This window comes from Monopterus albus, unplaced genomic scaffold (genome assembly GCF_001952655.1).
Source record: "Monopterus albus unplaced genomic scaffold, M_albus_1.0 scaffold96.1, whole genome shotgun sequence".
NCBI classification, from domain to species: Eukaryota; Metazoa; Chordata; class Actinopteri; order Synbranchiformes; family Synbranchidae; genus Monopterus; species Monopterus albus.
In genome coordinates this window covers 1,152,251-1,170,910 of record NW_018127976.1, presented here as the reverse complement: position 1 = coordinate 1,170,910, position 18,660 = coordinate 1,152,251, and the positions used below count along the sequence as shown (strand labels likewise).

The 18,660-nt window shown below is 41.2% G+C and overlaps 1 protein-coding gene and 1 long non-coding RNA gene across 2 annotated transcripts in view; one reads left to right on the top strand and one right to left on the bottom strand.

Moving 5' to 3' along the window:
* nherf1a (NHERF family PDZ scaffold protein 1a) overlaps positions 1-18,319 on the top strand; it is an 87,096-nt gene extending 68,777 nt beyond the window's left edge. Inside the window, exons 5-6 of the mRNA XM_020608926.1 lie at positions 8,089-8,181; positions 16,480-18,319. Coding sequence (XP_020464582.1) covers positions 8,089-8,181; positions 16,480-16,635 — 249 coding nt within the window. The 3' untranslated portion in view covers positions 16,636-18,319. The remainder of the gene's footprint in view (positions 1-8,088; positions 8,182-16,479) is intronic.
* On the bottom strand, positions 9,047-9,685 carry LOC109965173 (uncharacterized). The gene is made up of 4 exons (XR_002275603.1): positions 9,629-9,685; positions 9,435-9,492; positions 9,242-9,324; positions 9,047-9,110 (listed from the first exon to the last, which is right to left on the bottom strand). It is a non-coding gene; the product is annotated as an uncharacterized LOC109965173 (long non-coding RNA).
* Positions 18,320-18,660: the final 341 nt, after the last annotated feature.

The window sequence follows — 18,660 nt, the reverse complement described above, 5'->3', positions numbered from 1 at the left end:
CACATTAATAATTCATGATTGATTGTGTCAAATGCCTTTTTTAGGTCAATAAATATTCCTATCGTGTATTTCTTCTCATCCATGGCACTTGTAATGTCCTCCATCAGGTCGGTAATGGCCAAAGATGTCGACCAGTTCGACCTAAAACCATACTGACAATCAGAGAGGATTTTATGTTTATCAATAAATATATCTAATCTGTTATTAGAGAGTTTTTCCAGAATTTTTGAAAATTGTGACAACAGAGAAACCGGCCTATAATTTGTGAAGTTGTGCTTATCACCAGATTTATACAATGGAATAACCTTTGCAATTTTCATATTGTTAGGGAAATGCCCAAGTTGAAATGACATGTTAAAAATATGGGTTAATGGTTTGCATATCTCCTCAATTACCCATTTAACAGTTGTCATGGTGATACCATCACTATCACTAGATGTTTTGTTACCACATTTATTCACTATCTCTATAATTTCCTTTTCAACTATGGGCTTCAAGAACATAAATGCATGCATGCTCATCGCGGGTGCACTCCTGGACTTAATCAAATAGTACTACACCTCTTATATTAATGTAACAACAGTCAGGTTAGGGGAAAGCTTATATCTGCATTTTCTCTTTTGGTCTCACTAGGACACATCCTGGGGTTTTTGGAATGGTCGCCTACTGCGTGTGGGTTTAATGAACTGGCTTCACATCGCAGTACATTCTAGAATTACAAAAAATGTCACACATTAGGGCAATTCACCTTTGCTAAATTACAGCAAAGTCATTTCTATTGCATCATATACTGTAGGCTATTGTGCATTACCTTGTTCCAAGACTTCTTTGAAGTTACTGTAAATCATGGCAACACTGGGTGAAATAAACACTCCAGTACTCTGTTTTTAAGGCATCACACATCAAAATTAAACAGACATGATGAGGATGAATAAATAATAAAGAGCCCCTTTTTGTGTGTTATTTGTTTTGTTTTATTTTGTTCAAAAACTCTGACAGACTCATCCATGTCTGCTACTGAATACTGCCTTCTCATGAGCCATGGGAACATTTTATTGCAGCCTGCTCATGATTGTACTGGGGTCGGTGCATGGGAGCTCCAGTGAATTCTCAGGGTGAAAACCAGTGGACTGGGACCTCTGCTCTTACTACCATTTAAGTCAGGGGCAGTACCTGCTTCTTGAAGTAAAAACTGATACATAATGAGCTAGTAAAACAAACAAGCTGGAAAAACAAACATGGCGCCTACCGAGGTGGCCGTGTTTGCACGACACACTCTTGAATGCCGGCTTTTTCTTCATTTTATTCTTTTTTGTGTGTTTTTAACTTTTTCTGCAGTGCACAAATGTTATGCACTGCTAACATACAACAGACAGGCATTGCTGGATATCGCCAACTCACAAAGCCACTGGGAATTTACTGGTTTCATACCACCGGAGCTACAACTCATTGTCCGCTCCAACAACAACAATAACAAAGACGAGGACAACCACCCTCAGGGAGCCCCCGGAGCACCAGGCACAAGCGAGCAGGCTGAAATCAGGAGAGTGACCCGGAGACGGAGACGCAAGCGGGGCAGGCGAGGGGGACTCCATGCTAGGCTAAAAGCTCACGCTACCCGACCGCCATTACCCAGCCTCTTCCTAGCTAATGTACAGTCTCTGGAAAACAAACTGGATGAGCGAAGGGCTAAGATTACAGCATAACGGGAAATCAGAGAATGCTGCGCTCTAATTCTCACCGAGACTTGGCTTTCTGACAGAGTTCCAGACTCCACGATTCAGCTACAAACACACTCTGTACATCGAGGTGATCGCACTGCTGCTTCGGGGAAGGTAAAAGGAGGTGGTGTGTGTGTGTGTTTATCAATAACTCATGGTGTGGAGATGTATGGACTGTTTATAAGCATTTTGCCAGACGCAGAGTTTTTATTGCTGAAATCCCGGCCCTACTATCTAGCAAGAGAGTGTGTTAGCCCAACAGCTAATCCCTCTGCAGCTCTCACTCTATGATGTCATCAACGCCTAGAGACAGCACACCACGATGCTGTATTTATAGCTGCAGGCAACTTTAACCAGTGCAACTTATGGATTGTACTCCCCAAATATTACCAACATGTGAACATTCCCACCCGGGGCAAGAACACTCTGGATCATGTTTACAGTAACATATGTGGTGCATACAGGGCCACACCCCACCCCCACCTTGGACACTCGGACCACAATTCTTTGTTCCTGTATCCAGCTTACAGACAAGGACTGAAACAAACAAACCCTGTCACCAAACAAATTAAACTCTGGACCCCAGAGGCTGAAGGCACCCTGCAGGACTGTTTCGTCCACACAGACTGGGATGTGTTTAAAGCTGCAGCCACCTCAGAGGACTTTCTGTCAGCGTACAGGATTATGCTGAGTATGTGACCAGGTACATTAGTACCTGTATCAACGACATTGTGCCCACCATACAAGGATAAACATTGTGCCCACCTGGATAAACAGTCAGGTACGCCACATGCTGCATGCTCGCTCTCATGCATTCAGATCAGGTGATGAGACGGAGTACAAAGCTGCAAAGTACAGACTGAGGAAAGCCATCACAGCAGCCAAGAGGCAGTACAGAGAGAAGCTGAATGGCTTCTATTCTACTGCTGACTATGTGGCAAGGCCTGCAGCACATCACAGACTACAGGACCACCACCAGCATCATCAGCTCCACAGACAGCCTGCAGGATGATCTCAACACCTTCTACACTCGCTTTGAGACCTCCAGCCACAACACAGAGAGGAGACACACACACACACCAAGACCACCCAAGCCCCCACCTCCCCTCCACTAACTCTCTCACCAGGCCAGGATGATGTTCTCACCACCATCTTCAACCTCTTCCTCAGCCAAAGCATTGTTCCCACCTGCTTTAAGATGACAACCATCCTGTCCCTTCCCAAGAAGAGCCCGGTCACCTGCCTGAATGACTACAGGCCAGTGGCACTCACCCCAATCATTATGAAGTGTTTTGAGAGAGTGATGCTAGCCCACATCCAGAGCAGTATACCGGACCCCCTGCAGTGTGCCACCTCAGACGCCATTGTGGCTGCCCTCCACTATTCCCTTTCTCATCTGGAAAATGGAGACTCCTACATCAGGACTTTCTGACTGGTAGGCCCCAGACTGTCAGGATTGGCAATAGGATTTCAGCCAGCATTGTTACAAACACTGGCACCCCACAGGGATGTGTCCTCTGTCCCATCCTGTACACCCTGTTCACCCACGACTGTGTCGCCTCCCACAAAGACATCATCATTCTGAAGTTTGCGGACGACACCGCAGTGATAGGTCACATCACTGGCGGGGACGAAGCAGCTTACAGGATGGAGGTGGCTGGTCTGGTGTCATGGTGCAAGGACAATAATCTCAGCCTCAACATGGACAAGACGAAGGAGATGATAGTTTTAGTGTTCTTGTGCAGCGTGTTGATACTCTGACTTAACACCGAGTTAAACTGCAGTCAGTGAAGAGGGTCGTAGCAAGATCAAAACATTTACTGTCCATTCTTCATATAACATCACGGTAAAAACTGCAAATAAACAATACAATAAACATTGTGTCAGTTATGCTTATTTAACCAATACTTATACTATAAATGGTGGTACACTTCAACACACATACATACATTCAAATGCATAGTATCAACTAGCTTATGCACAACTGTAAATAAACTTCCTCAACATTGCATCAAACTCTTTTTAACACAATCATAGCAAATGTTGACTATACTATGTCAACTGACATATATAAGAACTTACAGCATTGCTTCTATCATGTTTCCTAGCGGATGAGAATGGATACACATGCCGCAAACAAGAGCCTTACGTCCGGCATTTTTCTTCCTAACGGGAAGTGACGGTGCCAATTAATAAATAGATTTAGTGTTATCATTTCTTTTTACATATGTAATTATTAACCTGGCTCTTCACCAAAAATAGACAACAACTTATCCCAGTATTAAAGCCAAACTGGGAATCAGGCTTTATAAACACCACAGCTGTTTACTTCACAATGTATTTAGTGTGTGAAGAATCCCTGCTGTCTCAAAAATGTCAATTGCATAAGGTATTTCATTATATTCCATGGTAAATTTAGATTACGATTGTGGCACTTAATGTTTCCACTTACATTAGATCGAGAATCATTCACGGGCACAGAATGCCACACTGAAGTGTTGACACTTTACCATAATGAGTAGAGCAGCAGACTAATGGTTGCTCATCCAAACGGCCCGGCTACATACTTCAAAAGGCCACATAAAAAAAAAAAAAGGGGAGGATCAACAAAGTCAGAGTGGATTAAGAACAGGAGTCCAGGACTCCACTGCGCTCTCTGCAGAACAGCTAAACAGCTGAGGAGTATATTACCAGTAAATACATGTACTGTTTACATTGTCAGTTTGCACATGCATAATTGCACATCAACTGTTCACTGCTGCACATGCTGCTCCCATGTAGCATACATTCTCTATTATATTCTTATATATTTTTATTATATTGCTGCATTTGCTGCTTAAAAGTGCCTTAGATTTTGTGTTGCTTGTTTATCTACATTATATTTCATTTGTATTTTTGTGGCATTCATGTGGACGGCAAAGTAAGCATTTCATTGTACAGGGAAACAGGTTTCCTAACTGTGCATATAACAAATAAACACTTTGACTTTGACTTAGTCATGTAATCTAACAAACTCACACCGCCACATGCACACAGACACACAATAAAGCTGTGCTGCACAGATCAAGTAGATACAGTGGGTACGGAAAGTATTCAGACCCCCTTAAATGTTTCACTCGTTATAATGCAGCCATATGCTAAAATCATTTAAGTTCAATTTTTGACATTTTTGCAGATTTATTAAAAAAGAAAAACTGAAATATCACATGGTCATAAGTATTCAGACCCTTTGCTCAGTATTTAAACGTTGGTGGACAGCCATTTTCAGGTCTCTCCAGAGATGCTCAATTGGGTTTAAGTCAGGGCTCTGGCTGGGGCATTCAAGAACAGTCACAGAGTTGTTGTGAAGCCACTCCTTCGTTATTTTAGCTGAGTGCTTAGGGTCATTGTATTGTTGGAAGGTGGATAGTATAGTATAGTATAATCAAACAGAGCTGGACTCAAATGAAAGTGTAGAACCATCTCAGGGATGATCAGAAGAAATGGACAGCACCTAAGTTAAATATATGAGTGTCACAGCAAAGGGTCTGAATACTTATGACCATGTGATATTTCAGTTTTTCTTTTTTAATAAATCTGCAATAATGTCAAAAATTCTGTGTTTTTCTGTCAATATGGGGTGCTGTGTGTACATTAATGAGAAAAAAAGGAACTTAAATGATTTTAGCATATGGCTGCAATATAACAAAGAGTGAAAAATTTAAGGGGGTCTGAATACTTTCCGTACCCACTGTAAACCTGTGGAGGAACAAAAGCAGAAAAACTTGAAGTGATGAAAATACAGAAGATATTCAAGGAGTGTATCCAGAACTAAGGTCTAAACCAGGGGTCGGCAAACTACGGCCCGCGGGCCACATCCGGCCTGTTGGTTCTTTTAATCCGGCCCGCCGAAGATTGGTACAGGATTGCCCAAATCAAATCATATAATTATGACTGCATTCATTTGACCATGTCCTGTAATGCCTGGTGTTCCACCAGGTGGCGCATTAGGCACGGTGATACATTAACTTGATTTTGCGGAGCCAGGTCTACTCTCAGTTATTACTCAGCTACTGCTCTGAACCCAGCTGCAACAATGAGTGGGCCAAAGAAAAGAAAAGTCGACAAAAAAAATACAACATCAGCCGTCACTTTTTTGTACCAAGCATGCTAATTATGCTAACAACCAGTCAACGCAAGAACGGATGGCTACTGCTCAGAGGCTGGCAGCTAGTTTGCAGACTCAGCAAAACACCTTTATCCGACAAACTGCCATCCAAGAATCAAGCACAAAGGCAGGTTATTTGCTGGCATTCAAATTAGCGAAGACCAGCAAGCCTTTCTCCGAAGGGGAGTTTCTCAAAGAGTGCATGGTAGAGACAGCAGGTATCTTGTGTCCTAAGAGCAAGAACAAATTTGAAAAAATTAGCTTATCACGCAGGACAGTGACTCGCCATGTTGAGCTAATTGACAAAGACTTAGCTAGCAAGCTAAACAAAAAAGCAGAGTCATTTACATTATATTCCTTGGCACTGGACGACAGTAGTGACAAAGGACACCGCTCAGCTTTTAATTTTTATCAGAGGGATTAATAACAGTTTTGAGATAATATAGGAGTTTTTGGCCATGGAATCCCTAAAGGGGAAAACGCGGGGAAAGGACTTGTATGACAGAGTGTTGGGGGTCATCGAGAGGCACAAGCTACCTTGGAATACGCTTGCCAACGTTACCACAGATTAATTGACAAATCTGACTGGAAAAAATGTCGGGCTGTTCAAAAGAAACCAAGAGAGGGTGAAAGAAGACAACCCTAAGCAGGAGGTAATTTTCCTACACTGCATAATCCACCAGGAAGCACTGTGTAAATCCGTATTGCAGCTTGACCACGTAGTGAAGACAGTTGTAACTTTATTCGAGCAAGGGGACTTCAGCATCGTCAGTTTATTAAGTTTCTTGAAGAAGTTCAGCTCTCTTAAACTGGATGAGTTTTATGCTTCATTAAGTGCAGTCAAATTTCCAAACATCCAGAAGATGGCACAGAGGATGCTGGTGTTGTTTGGCTCTACCTATGTGTGTGAACAGACTTTTAGTGTGATGAACACCAACAAAGCACCCCACAGATCCCAGCTGAGTTGTGAACACCTCAGATCTGTTCTGAGAATTGCCACAACAAAACTAACCCCAGTCTGTCAAATTTTAAAAGTCAATGTGGCCCCTGAGCCAAAACGTTTGCCCACCCCTGGTCTAAACTAATCTACTCTACATTTATCTCAAACACAATACCATGACCACTGCTGCTGCAAGTGACAAAAACTAGCTCGCTGATGAGCAAGAGGCTGCTGAACTGAATGAGCTGTGGACGCACTGCTCAAAGACAGGATTTAACAAGTTTTATTCTGGTTATGTGTTGACTCACAGCACATGGTTCAGAGAAAGCAAAACTTAAAAGCAGCTTCAGATTAAACATTGGAGAAGAATTCAAAACCGAACTCAAACCGCTGATGTGAAGGCAAATACTATAGAATACTGTGCTTCCAGCATACTCCTTTCTTTGCCTTTTTCTGCTGCTGTAGTGTAGGAAAATTCTTCATTCATTCAGGAATTATTATGTTGCATCAGAATATAATCTAATAACCAAACACATTCACTACAAAATTTATCAGAGCTTGCCAGACTTTTTAGAAGGCCGAGGGTGTCCTTTTGGCCAAGACTGGCCCTGAAATGTGTAAAAAGTCAGAGGTTCTATTCGGGAGCACATAAAAGAGTAACAAAGCCTGAGAGCAACTGTGTCTTTTTATAGCGCAGAGTTGATAACCTCAATTTAACAATGAAAAAATGTAGATATAATGCAATAACTGCCAGTAGCACAATGTCTCAAAAGGCGTATAAGGTGGTAGCATGTACGCATAATGAAATAGTAGTTATTATTGTGAAAGACACGGACACTGTTCGCATTGGATACACGATGAGAGCAGGGGCCGTCATGGATTGGGGATGGCTCATCTGTGGTCCAGCCAGCAATTTAAGATGGCTGCATCTGTAACTGCCCCTGCAGTTTTAATACATTCCAGGTGAAAACAATACAGTATGTAGTGCTCAAAGCAATGAAAAACAAAACTGCAGAATTTTGTTGGGGTTTTCCTCAATAATAATAGTAAGGTCTAGACCTTACTTTGTAAAGTGTCTTGAGATGACTTTTGTTGTGATTTGGCACTATACAAATAAAATTGAATTGAACCAAAAGAACACACTGTCCAGTTTTCAGTGGAGCTTTTGCCCATGAGAAGGGTTCATAGTGTGGACAATACTGGCTGTTGTGCTGTGACTTGGGTGAACTGACTCTTTAATGTCCTTCAGTGTGAACATTGTGATGCTGTCTATTTGGCAGGCACCAGCAAGGATGAAGCCAAAGGCATCTGTGAGCTCATCATCCTCCAGCTCCTCCCTGCCAGCAGTGACCACCAGCTCCCCACCTCCAGAGGTAACATTAACAAGCATGTTTCCATCATGAAAGCACTGTGGCAACAAGTTCTTATTGATCAAACTTAGAGGTACACCAAATATTAACAGTTTACATACTGATTTTCACCTCATAATTACTCTTCATACCACAACTGATGCAAATGCAGTGGTACTCTATAATGATAGTTGACATGGCTGGTCTTTGATTCAAGATTCAAGATTTTTATTTGCCATTTATGCTTAAACAGACAGTCTAGGCATATAGGAATTCTTGTGCAGGGCTCTCCTGGAGTCAAGTAAAGAGTTTAAAGCCAAAAGAATGAACACCTAGTCTAAATACAAGATTACCGAAGAATACAAAATACAAAAACAACAATACTCAACACTGCATGAAAAGAGGTGTATCTGTACTAGGAAACTCCCATATACACCACTGATTTTCGGAAGTATCTACAAGTACCACTGACCGTATACATCAAATTCCACCAAGCTAGGATACTTCCAGAAAGATACCAATTCGGATGTATCTTGTGGATGTATACTCCCATGGTACAGCCATTTGTTGCCATGAATAGTCAAGGAATTTGTCAGGAGAAATTCAGACCTCAAGGACCATTTGCATTTTACACCTTTGCACAACTCTGCTGTCCCCATTAGTGCTTTATCTCAACATTGATTGGTTGTTTGTTTTTTTTTTTTAAAAACACTTCCAAAACCCTGACATCTATTGGGACATTACCCAGTCACTTTCCTGTTGATATTATTTGATTGGTCACACTTTTTATTTAGCCCAACCCAAGACCTCATTGCTTAGTGACTTGTGACTTGGTTATTGGACAGGTATTTACCTCCAAATGATGACTGCCTGTGTTTTGCAGTGCATCTCTGGATAGTTTTAATCCTCCAGGCCAAGTACCCAGTGCCACTCTCACCGTCGTAGAAATGCTCCTTGGAGGGCGAAAGAACAAGAAAAACATGCTTTATGGCTTACAAACGATATGCTTTTACAGGGATTGGACTGGCAGAATTAAAAATGTTTCAATATGATTTTGGCTTGACCACCACTTTGTGCAACTCACATAGCCGTTTTTAGAGTACGGGTCACTGAGATAGGGGAATTCCTCTGGCATACATTTCTTTCACCTGTCGGGGTGGTGATGTACTGCAAGATTGAGAATAAAAATAACGTTAACTTCGATTTCAAATTAATCTGAAAACTACAGCAACTTCACAAGGGCTAAAAACAATTTTAAAAAACTTGGAGAGTCATACGAATCAAGTGACGATGACAGCTGGGCCTGCTGAGGAGAGGCTTGTGTAGAGGCTGTTTCTAAGCATAAAAAACAGGAAGAAGAAACATCATTGTACAGGGTCCTCTCAAAAACCCACTTCATAGACTATATTAAGCTTCAGTACAAACAACATATACTTCAAATTACAGATTAGAATTTTTTTGTGTAACAAACCTGTTTCATACTTGATGGTTAGTACCCCAGTTGAGGGATGATTTACTATTTCTTCAAAAACATCATTATCCAATTCAGTCCCTGAACTGTCAAAGTAAAAGACTTTCACGCCTTCTGTTACAGCTGGGACACCAAACTTTGCAAATGCTATGGGCACAAAAGGATCATGTCTTTCACATTATAATGAATATACATTCATCATTTTCATTGAATTTGATATACTAGCTTATCAAATGGTCTTAAACACTACCAAATTATATAAAATGAGGTTGTCAAGCAACCTACTAATATATTTTAAGCAGTACACACATAAGAATTTAAAGCACCTTATAAAAATCTTATCTCCCTACAGTGTCAGGGTATACTTCGAAAATTTAACAATAGTATATTTCTTTAGATGTTACTTGATGTTATCATATTTTTTTTGCCTCCAAGGGTCTCTTCCTATAGAAGGATTGGCAAGATATTCCTAAGCTAATCAGCCTTTCTGGCTTTCCGTCGGCCATATTGGTTTTAAGACTTTGTTTTGCACTTACAAAGGCTGACCAGTGGGTGGCAGTGTATGGAATAACACGCTAGCATCCACTGAAGTGGATGATATGCAACTACTCAATCAGAACCCATGCACATACAAGAAAACAGCTTTTAAATAGCTGTCCACTGTAGTGACCACTATGCATGAAAGGGTTAAGTAAACAATACACATTTCCCATAACAGTTTCCTCTTAATTCTCACTGTTTTTCTCATTATATTAATATAACCTTAACTCAGTAGCATGCCTCACCACCGGCATGGTGGTGCACAGGCCTATCCAGACTTCGCCTTGCACTATAAAAAAAAATCAGTTGACTGGCTCAATTACGAATTAGGTAGCGTTAACTTGCGTTACTCACGTTACATTATTACACCAGCAATACATCTCCTAAAGTAATGGCAGTAACCCGCGCAAACACATTAGCCAGATTGCTTGCTAGCCTTCAGTTTGAAACTCGATATTTAAGAAACAAAGACAGCCAGAGTATATGGTGATATTACATTATTTTAAAATGCTGTGTCTGTTGAATTGCAACATTACTGGTTTGTAGGTGAGTAAATAAAAACTTACTGCTGTTGCTCCATGTGTGGAATATGGCGTCCTCACTACTGAAAATTTCTCAGTTCCATGGGCGAATGAGGCGGAGACTGGGAGGGGCTGTCCATAGAGTGAAACCGACTCTGCCTCTTTTGACTACGCAAATTTTCACCAACACTGGGAGGTTTTTTACTACAGTTGTTGTTGTATTAACTCTGAAAGAGTCAAGGCACTCTCACACCGCTTATTTTACACTGTGCAATTTTGCAGTGCAGACCGATGCTGCTGTAGCATTTCTCCCTGCGGAGCGTATTGCAGGCAGATGTGTAATCAGTACTTCAACTGTGCAGTTAAGTCAAACTACGAAGAAGGTCTCAGTCGTAATACTACTATGCACAGTGGTTGAGATTTAGGCCAATGTAATTACAAAAGCTTGTTTGTTTATACTGTTATTGTGCATTTTTGTATTTTTTTTGTCATTATCTCTAAACGTAAACCTTCAAAATAAACCTTTTTTAATGATATTCTGAAACGTTTGCATTCCTCTTGACTACTATAATCCATGAGTCAGACACATAAAAAGTAATTTTCACATATTAAAAAAGGTATGTCTATTGAATTTAAGTTATTTTGAATAATATACAAATTAAACAATATTTATAATAAACGTATGTAGTAAACACATTTGTACAGACAGGGTGTTTTATCCAGTTTTTATGTACAATAATAAAATATCTGCTGTCCTTTAGAAGGCACACCATGGCTAATCCCCCCCCACCCCACTATGATAACAAATACAGCACCTCTATCTACTAGTCATTAACATATGAAAGGCCTTTACACCTCACAGCCATCACTCCTCACTGCTTGCTGTGAGGAAACTTTCACCGATTCCCGTATACATCCACATACATGAAGTATCTGGTTGTTTCACGAAAATCAAGCACTCTGCCTCATACATCTGGCAAACTTGAAGTTTAGCGGGGATTTCCCATACCCATGTTTGTCTGGATACAGTTCTTTTCATGCAGTGCAAGAATACAAAATAGTTGATAAAATTGTGGATACAGGAAAATGGGGAGTTTCAAATATTGCACATGGTATTGCACCTAGTGGAATTGTATATGGTATACTTAAGATGGCGGCCTCTCTCTCTCCAAGTTGTGTGCCTAAAAATGTGTCTTCTAGTGTGTGTCCATATTTGTTGTGTTTATGTTCTGCTGCGCGTAGTTCAAGGTCTACACTGCGCTCAAGATACAGTCACCACTATCTTATGGATATAGGTCAAAACATTGGATATAAGTCAAAACATTTCAACTTGGACCAGGAAGTTGCAGAGGAACTTCAAGGTCTGGGGCTTTTCTGCCAAATTCCTAAATCACTGGACACGCCGGCTACATCAGCCCCTGAGAAGAGGCATTGGAAGCGGTGTGAGCGAAAGCAGAACCAGGGCAAACGTGGAGGCATCCAGGCTAGGCTAGCAGCTAGCCCACACAGACCTGCGATACCATCCCTCATTATGGCCAATGTACGCTCACTGGACAACAAAATAGACCACATACAGTGCCTGAGATCTGCACGGCGTGATGTGAGGGAGTACTGTGTTTTTCATTTTTACGGAGACAGGGCTAAATGACAGCTAGATGCGCTAACATGCCTCTGAGCCAACCGAGTCCTTGTGGAGCCAGAATTCTTGCTGTTTCTCAGGTGTTCAAATACTTATGTTCAGCAGTGCAAGACAAATAAATTCTTTAAAAATCATACAATGTGATTTCCTGAAATTTTTTTTTAATTCTGTCTTTCAGAGTGGGAATGCACCTACAATGTGAATTTCAGACCCCTCCATGATTTCTAAGTGGGAGAACTTGCAAAATCGCAGGGTGTTCAAATACTTCTGTTCCTCACTGTATTTCATTTGTATTTTGTGGCATTCATGTGGACAGCAAAGTAAGAATTTCATTATATAGGGAAACACGTTTCCTAACTGTGCATATGACAAATAAACACTAGTGATGCACCAAAATGAAAATTCTGGGCCAAAACCAAAAATTTAGGATGCACTTGGCCGAAAACTGAAAAGAAACCGAAAATGGCTTCTTTGAAAAACTTCAAATTTTTAAAACACGCTTACTCTATAATTGTGTATGTATGTATATATGATTTCAGGTAGATATGTTTCTGCAAAATAGCATCTGCTTGGCAGTGTATAACGCAGCTCAATATGTTGTATGAGCCTACGAAGTACAATGTCCTCCACGACAGAAAATGGCTGGTCATCTAAGGCAATGAATTCCATTACTTTCTCAGTAATGCCACATGCTTTGGGACTATCATCTGCAAATTTCTTAGTCTTTTCAAAGAATGTGGCGACCGAGGGTATTTATGATATAGTTGGGGCACTTTTAACCAATGTTGTATTGCGGTACTCCTCATATTCAATTGGATGTCATGTTTTCAGGTGGTGTATCAAACCTGTTGTCGAAAAGTTCTTTGGCACCGTACCTCCTCTTGATACTTTCGCAGAACAAATGTTGCATATTGCAACTTTGGTGTCCTCACCTGTGTAAGATATGGTTCGTCTTACCATTGCTAACTCTGAGAGACGAGGCAGTCCAAGTAACTTCAAAACAGTGCTGATTTATTCAAAGGATCACAGGTAAAATTAACATTACACGCTCAAGTATCTTGCACCTCCAACATGCACGCAGGCAGATGTAAGTTATCACCTCGGTTGGGCTAGCCCCATACTACACAGAAACGTCAACCGAGACGTCTCTGTTACCAGCTTTGCAGCTGGCCCTAGCAGTAGTCAAAACATGAAGCAAATCAACATGTGAATGTGTATGTCTGTTGGTTAAGTGGTGTGTAACTAAAAACATTCTCACGACCTCTAGTACATGTCGTGTCTTAAACATAAAAACATATTATGGCTAAGGCTACAGTTATACACGTCGTAATAATAATATTAAACACCCTGTCTACTGACAGTCATCAACTCTTCTCTCTGGTATCCTTGACCAGAAGTACCCTGTAGAAACTCATAAGCAGACCTAAGCATTTAACAGTCTAACTATACATCCTATCTCCACTAAACATTTCTAATACATAAAGTATCTATCCAATATCTATCTGACTAAAAATACCTAACACCTGAAACTTCAAAATGCTTCTATACCGCTGACATGCTTTGTCGTTGATGGGGAGATGCGTGATATAACAGCTCCAGCGTGAGTGAAACCTAACCTGTGCTGCGTGAGAATGGGCGGGGCGGGGCATTTTCGGCATGTTTTTTTTATTCCGGCCCGAAATAAAAATGGCCTTATCGGCCGAAAATTTTCGGTGGCTGAAAGTTCAGTGCACCCCTAATAAACACTTTGAACTTGAATTCTGTTGACTGTAGTGCACATGCCTCCCACTGCTAACACCAGCAATAGGAGTGAGTTCACTAAATGAACTCTACCAGGCCATCAGTGAACAACAGATGGCACACCCAGACAGATTCCTCATCACAGCTGTGGACTTCACGCAGATTTAAAGGTTTCCCTTATGGACATTTTTAACACCCGCCTCACCCGCAGAGCCATCAGCATTGCTGATGACACCTCCCACCCCTCAGACTTCCACTTCAGACTCCTGCCTTCAGGGAGAAGGTATCAAAGTCTTCAGGCCTACTCCACCAGACTTACAAACAGCTTTATCCACCAGGCCGTGAGGATGCTGAACGTGTTAGGGTAGCCCCCCTCACCAGGAGGGTGAGGGAGGACTGAGGTTGGACTCAAGTGTGCAGACCCAGGTGCTAGGGGGGAAAAACATGATGGTAGCAGGTAAAGAAAGAGAACACAAAGTATCAAAAGAACATAACATGGGAAGGTACGGTACGTGGATATGTATAATATGTAGTGTAGTGTAAATTAGCGTAGCTCGTAGGTAGTGTGGTAGAGTCAAGCCAAAACGCACAGTGTCTGTCAGCGTAGCATTTGTAGCGTGTTCTTCATGAAGAATAATCGGAATCAAATATCAATTTTCAAACATTTATTATCATAACTAAACAGACCATCGAATAAAGCAATTTACAGAGCTCTGGGTTCCATCTCTATCTGAAGCCCTGACCTCAACAGCAAAACCGTTCAACCTGTCTTCAGGAGGAGAAGGAACGCTGTCCTCCTCCATTCAGTTGTTTTTATACAATTTCAAATGTGCCCTTGTAAACTGGTCCGGTCCTCTCGTGCTGTTCTATTGGTCCATGTATCCATCCGTCCCCCTTCTGCATCCTTCCTGCTCCAATGGGAAAGGCAGCTTCCTATAGAGAGAGGAAATCCCACTCTGTCTAAAATTCCTACACTCACCTCTTTGTTTCCAACTAAGTAACTACACTCTATAAAACATGGCTTTCCATTTGGCTACTAAACTATCTTGCCTGTGTGTCTGTATATGGCCCTGTCTTTTAAAGTTGTCTTTTCTCTTCCTGGCCTCAGATCTAATCTCTGTTTCTTACCCCTAGTGTCCCAGTGACCCCAAATTCCCTGGCCTCTTCAGCCAGGTGGTGATCATAAAACAACTGTGAACCCTCTTAAACCAGAGGAGAGAAAGGCGGAGGAGAGGCAGCGGCCGCCGAGTGGCCCTGACAGAACGCTGTCCATTATCTATCCCCCCTGCCCCTGGACTGTAATCCATCACAGAACATAAAAAAGACTACCTCTGCTGTTTGCACAAACTCAGTACATTCCCCCTTTTTTTATATTATATGAAAATCTGCTGCTGTTTTTTAACGTCAACACTGTTGGTCATTTGCATTACTGTCCATGTGCATCTCATATGCTATTATGCATCTCATCACCAACGCCCCTGGTGATGCTAACCACCTGACAATCTTCTTGGTAATATTTGCACTACTGTCACTGTTTGCACATGGCTTTGATTTTCTTCATGGCCTATTATGTTGTACCATTTAGTTTTATCCTAATGACTTTAATTCAGTTTTCATATTCTATTTATTCTGTGTTTATTCTAATTTTATTCTATTTTAGTTTCTTAAATGGTATGGGCATTCAACATTAGGTGAGAGAGAAACGGTATTTCGATTTTTCTGTATGTCCTGCACATATAGTGAATTGCTAATAAAAAATCTTTGATCTTTGATTCTACTAAGTAGGGTAATAAGGGGTTATTGCACAGGTTTTTCACATTTTGTTTTTGTATCAGTCTTACTGCTGCAGGGAAAAAGCTGTTTTAAAATCTTGTTCTGAGTGTGATGATACTGTCCGCTCTGCTGTGCCTGAGGTTGTGGGTGCAGTTTTTGTGTCTTTGAATTGCATTAAGCTGAGTCTACCACAAGAGGTATGACCATTCAGTTTCCTCCAGGTATTCCAAACAACCCCAGTGTCACCTGGGTCATCGTATGTAGAGTGCCTTCTGTTTTCTATTTAGTCTGTAGTATGAGATGTTGAAAATCAAGTTGAGATGAAGAACAAGAATTTAAGCAGGAGTGTTCACAACTATTGGTGCTCTTAACAGTGGAAAAATATGTATACAGGGAAAATATGCTCTCATCTGTGTGGGAAGTGTCATAAAATTCAAATTAAAATAGGTTTGACTTGAGGAAATTAAATGTTGTTGACAGATTATTGAGGTAAATACACTGTCAGTGCAGTGACACTGCTTCCCGCCAAAAATGTAATTTTAATAACTGAAATTCTGCATCAGGGCCATAATAATTCACAATCTGTGAACGTGTGTGTGTGTGTGTGTGTGTGTGTGTGTGTGTGTGCGTGTGTCCAGGGAGAGAGGGCCCTGGCACCATCTCCAGCGGAGGATAGCCTTGGTCTGGGCATGTCGCTGGCCCAGGCCAGAGAAAGAGCCCATCAGAAACGAGCCGCAAAGAAGGCCCCGCCAATGGACTGGAGCAAGAGGAACGAACTGTTCAGCAACCTATAAACAACACATTATCATCATCACCACCACCACCTCCATCTCCTCCAGAGTCATCTGTACTGTCCCCTGGTGGAGAGTCCAGAGAGATAATCAGCCTCTGTTCCTGGTGTTTGTCTGGATTTGGTTTTTACCTGATCACACTGCATATGGAAGACACAGTGATCATTTAGGACATTTTAAACAGTATTATGATGATTTTATTTGTTTTAATTTAGGGTTTTGTCACTTTTGAAATGCCACTGTCACACACAGGAATGAATGTTAATATATTAAGAAGAATGTCTGAAGTAAATATGAAACGCAGTAAGGAATAATGGGGCATAGGGAAAAAGAATTATCAGCATATTTCGAGTCAAAATTTAAAATCTACTGTTTAAATGAATATAAGATACCCACAGATGTTTGCAGTCAGCAACTAGAATTATAGCTTTTCTCTAGTCATTATCTGTGAATGAAAACTGCTGAGTAGCTCTTCTGAGCTCTCGCTGCTAACAGAACCATGACATCTTCCTGTTGGAGCAGTGTCTGAGCACCACCAGTATCCTGAAGTCTTAAGATGGCTATAGGGATTGTGTCAGTTTTAGAATCACGAAAGCTCTGGTAGCTTGGACCCAACCTTCACGTTTGTCAAGTCATTAGCATGACTTCATTTGGTGAAATTATTTTATTACATTGCTCTTGTTAGTTTTGTACATACATGAATAAATGATTTAGGTGGAAAATTTATATTGCATCAGTTGAGAGGAATGAACCTATTCTGCCAAAATTTCATGAACTTAAAGTTGCACTGGTACCATGTGAAGATTCAGGAGTACGGACATTGGCTCTGCTATAGAATGTACTGATGAGCACTGACAAACATAACATTTGGATCCAGTGGAATTAAGTCTGTTATGTAATGTAGCACACTGTAAACTTTGGAAACAGTAATTTGACCAAAAAAACCCCAAAAACTAAAACAAAAAAGTTGTTTTGATTTTTGCACTAAACAACATTTCGGTCTTTGGAAAGGGTCTTTCAGCTCAATGTTTTGGTTCTCTAGCCTGTACCGTTTTTAGTCTCACTGCTCTCACTAACAACATTTCCATTTGGCTTCATTTGGAAGAACAATTCTGGCAGAGTATTACCCCCAAAATCTGAAGGTTAATTATTTTGTGAGACAAGTCCCTTCTCTCTTATTTTTCAGTTTCATGACTACTTTCATTTAAATATGACACTTTTTTGTAGATATGTAAGCAGCAAGTCCAACCAATAAAGCAACTTCTGGAGACCTCGGTGGCCTGCTGCAATATGTTGCCAGAAATCTGGCCAATCAGAGCTCATGCTGCTGCTCCATGGATGTTTGGTGGCACAATTTTTACAAAATCACAGATTCATTTAAAGTTACACTCCAGAGACATTTTAATATTTCTATTTGCATAAAGAACTCTATGAACAATATATAGTCAAACATTTTTCCTCAAAAAAAGTGTATCTATAATAGGCCTCACCCATTACAGGATCTATGAATATTCAAATACATGCCCCCCCCCCAACAACGCTTCCCTCACATAGACCAGTGAACTCGCTGTATCAGAATGAGATGCAGGAGTGAAAACTGAAGAGTTGTAGCATTTTATGTTTGAGCCTCATTCACCCTTTACAGCAATATTGTATAGAAAGTCACTTTTGGCTTTTCCCGTTTTTTAGGGGTCGCCACAGCGAATCGTCACACTGATGACTCACATTTTGACATTTGGCACGTGTTTTATGCTGGATGCCCTTCCTGACACAACCCTGATTCGAACCCAGGCCGCAGTGGCGAGAGCCTACCAGGGACGGCCACATAGTAATGTTGTATTGTATAGCAATACAGTGGCCAAGTACAGAGAAAAGCTGAATGGCTTCTATTCTACTGCAGCCTCCGGACGGCTGTGGCAAGGCCTGCAGCACATCACAGACTACAGGACCACCACCAGCATCATCAGCTCCACAGACAGCCTGCCGGATGACCTCAACACCTTCTACACCCGCTTTGAGACCTCCAGC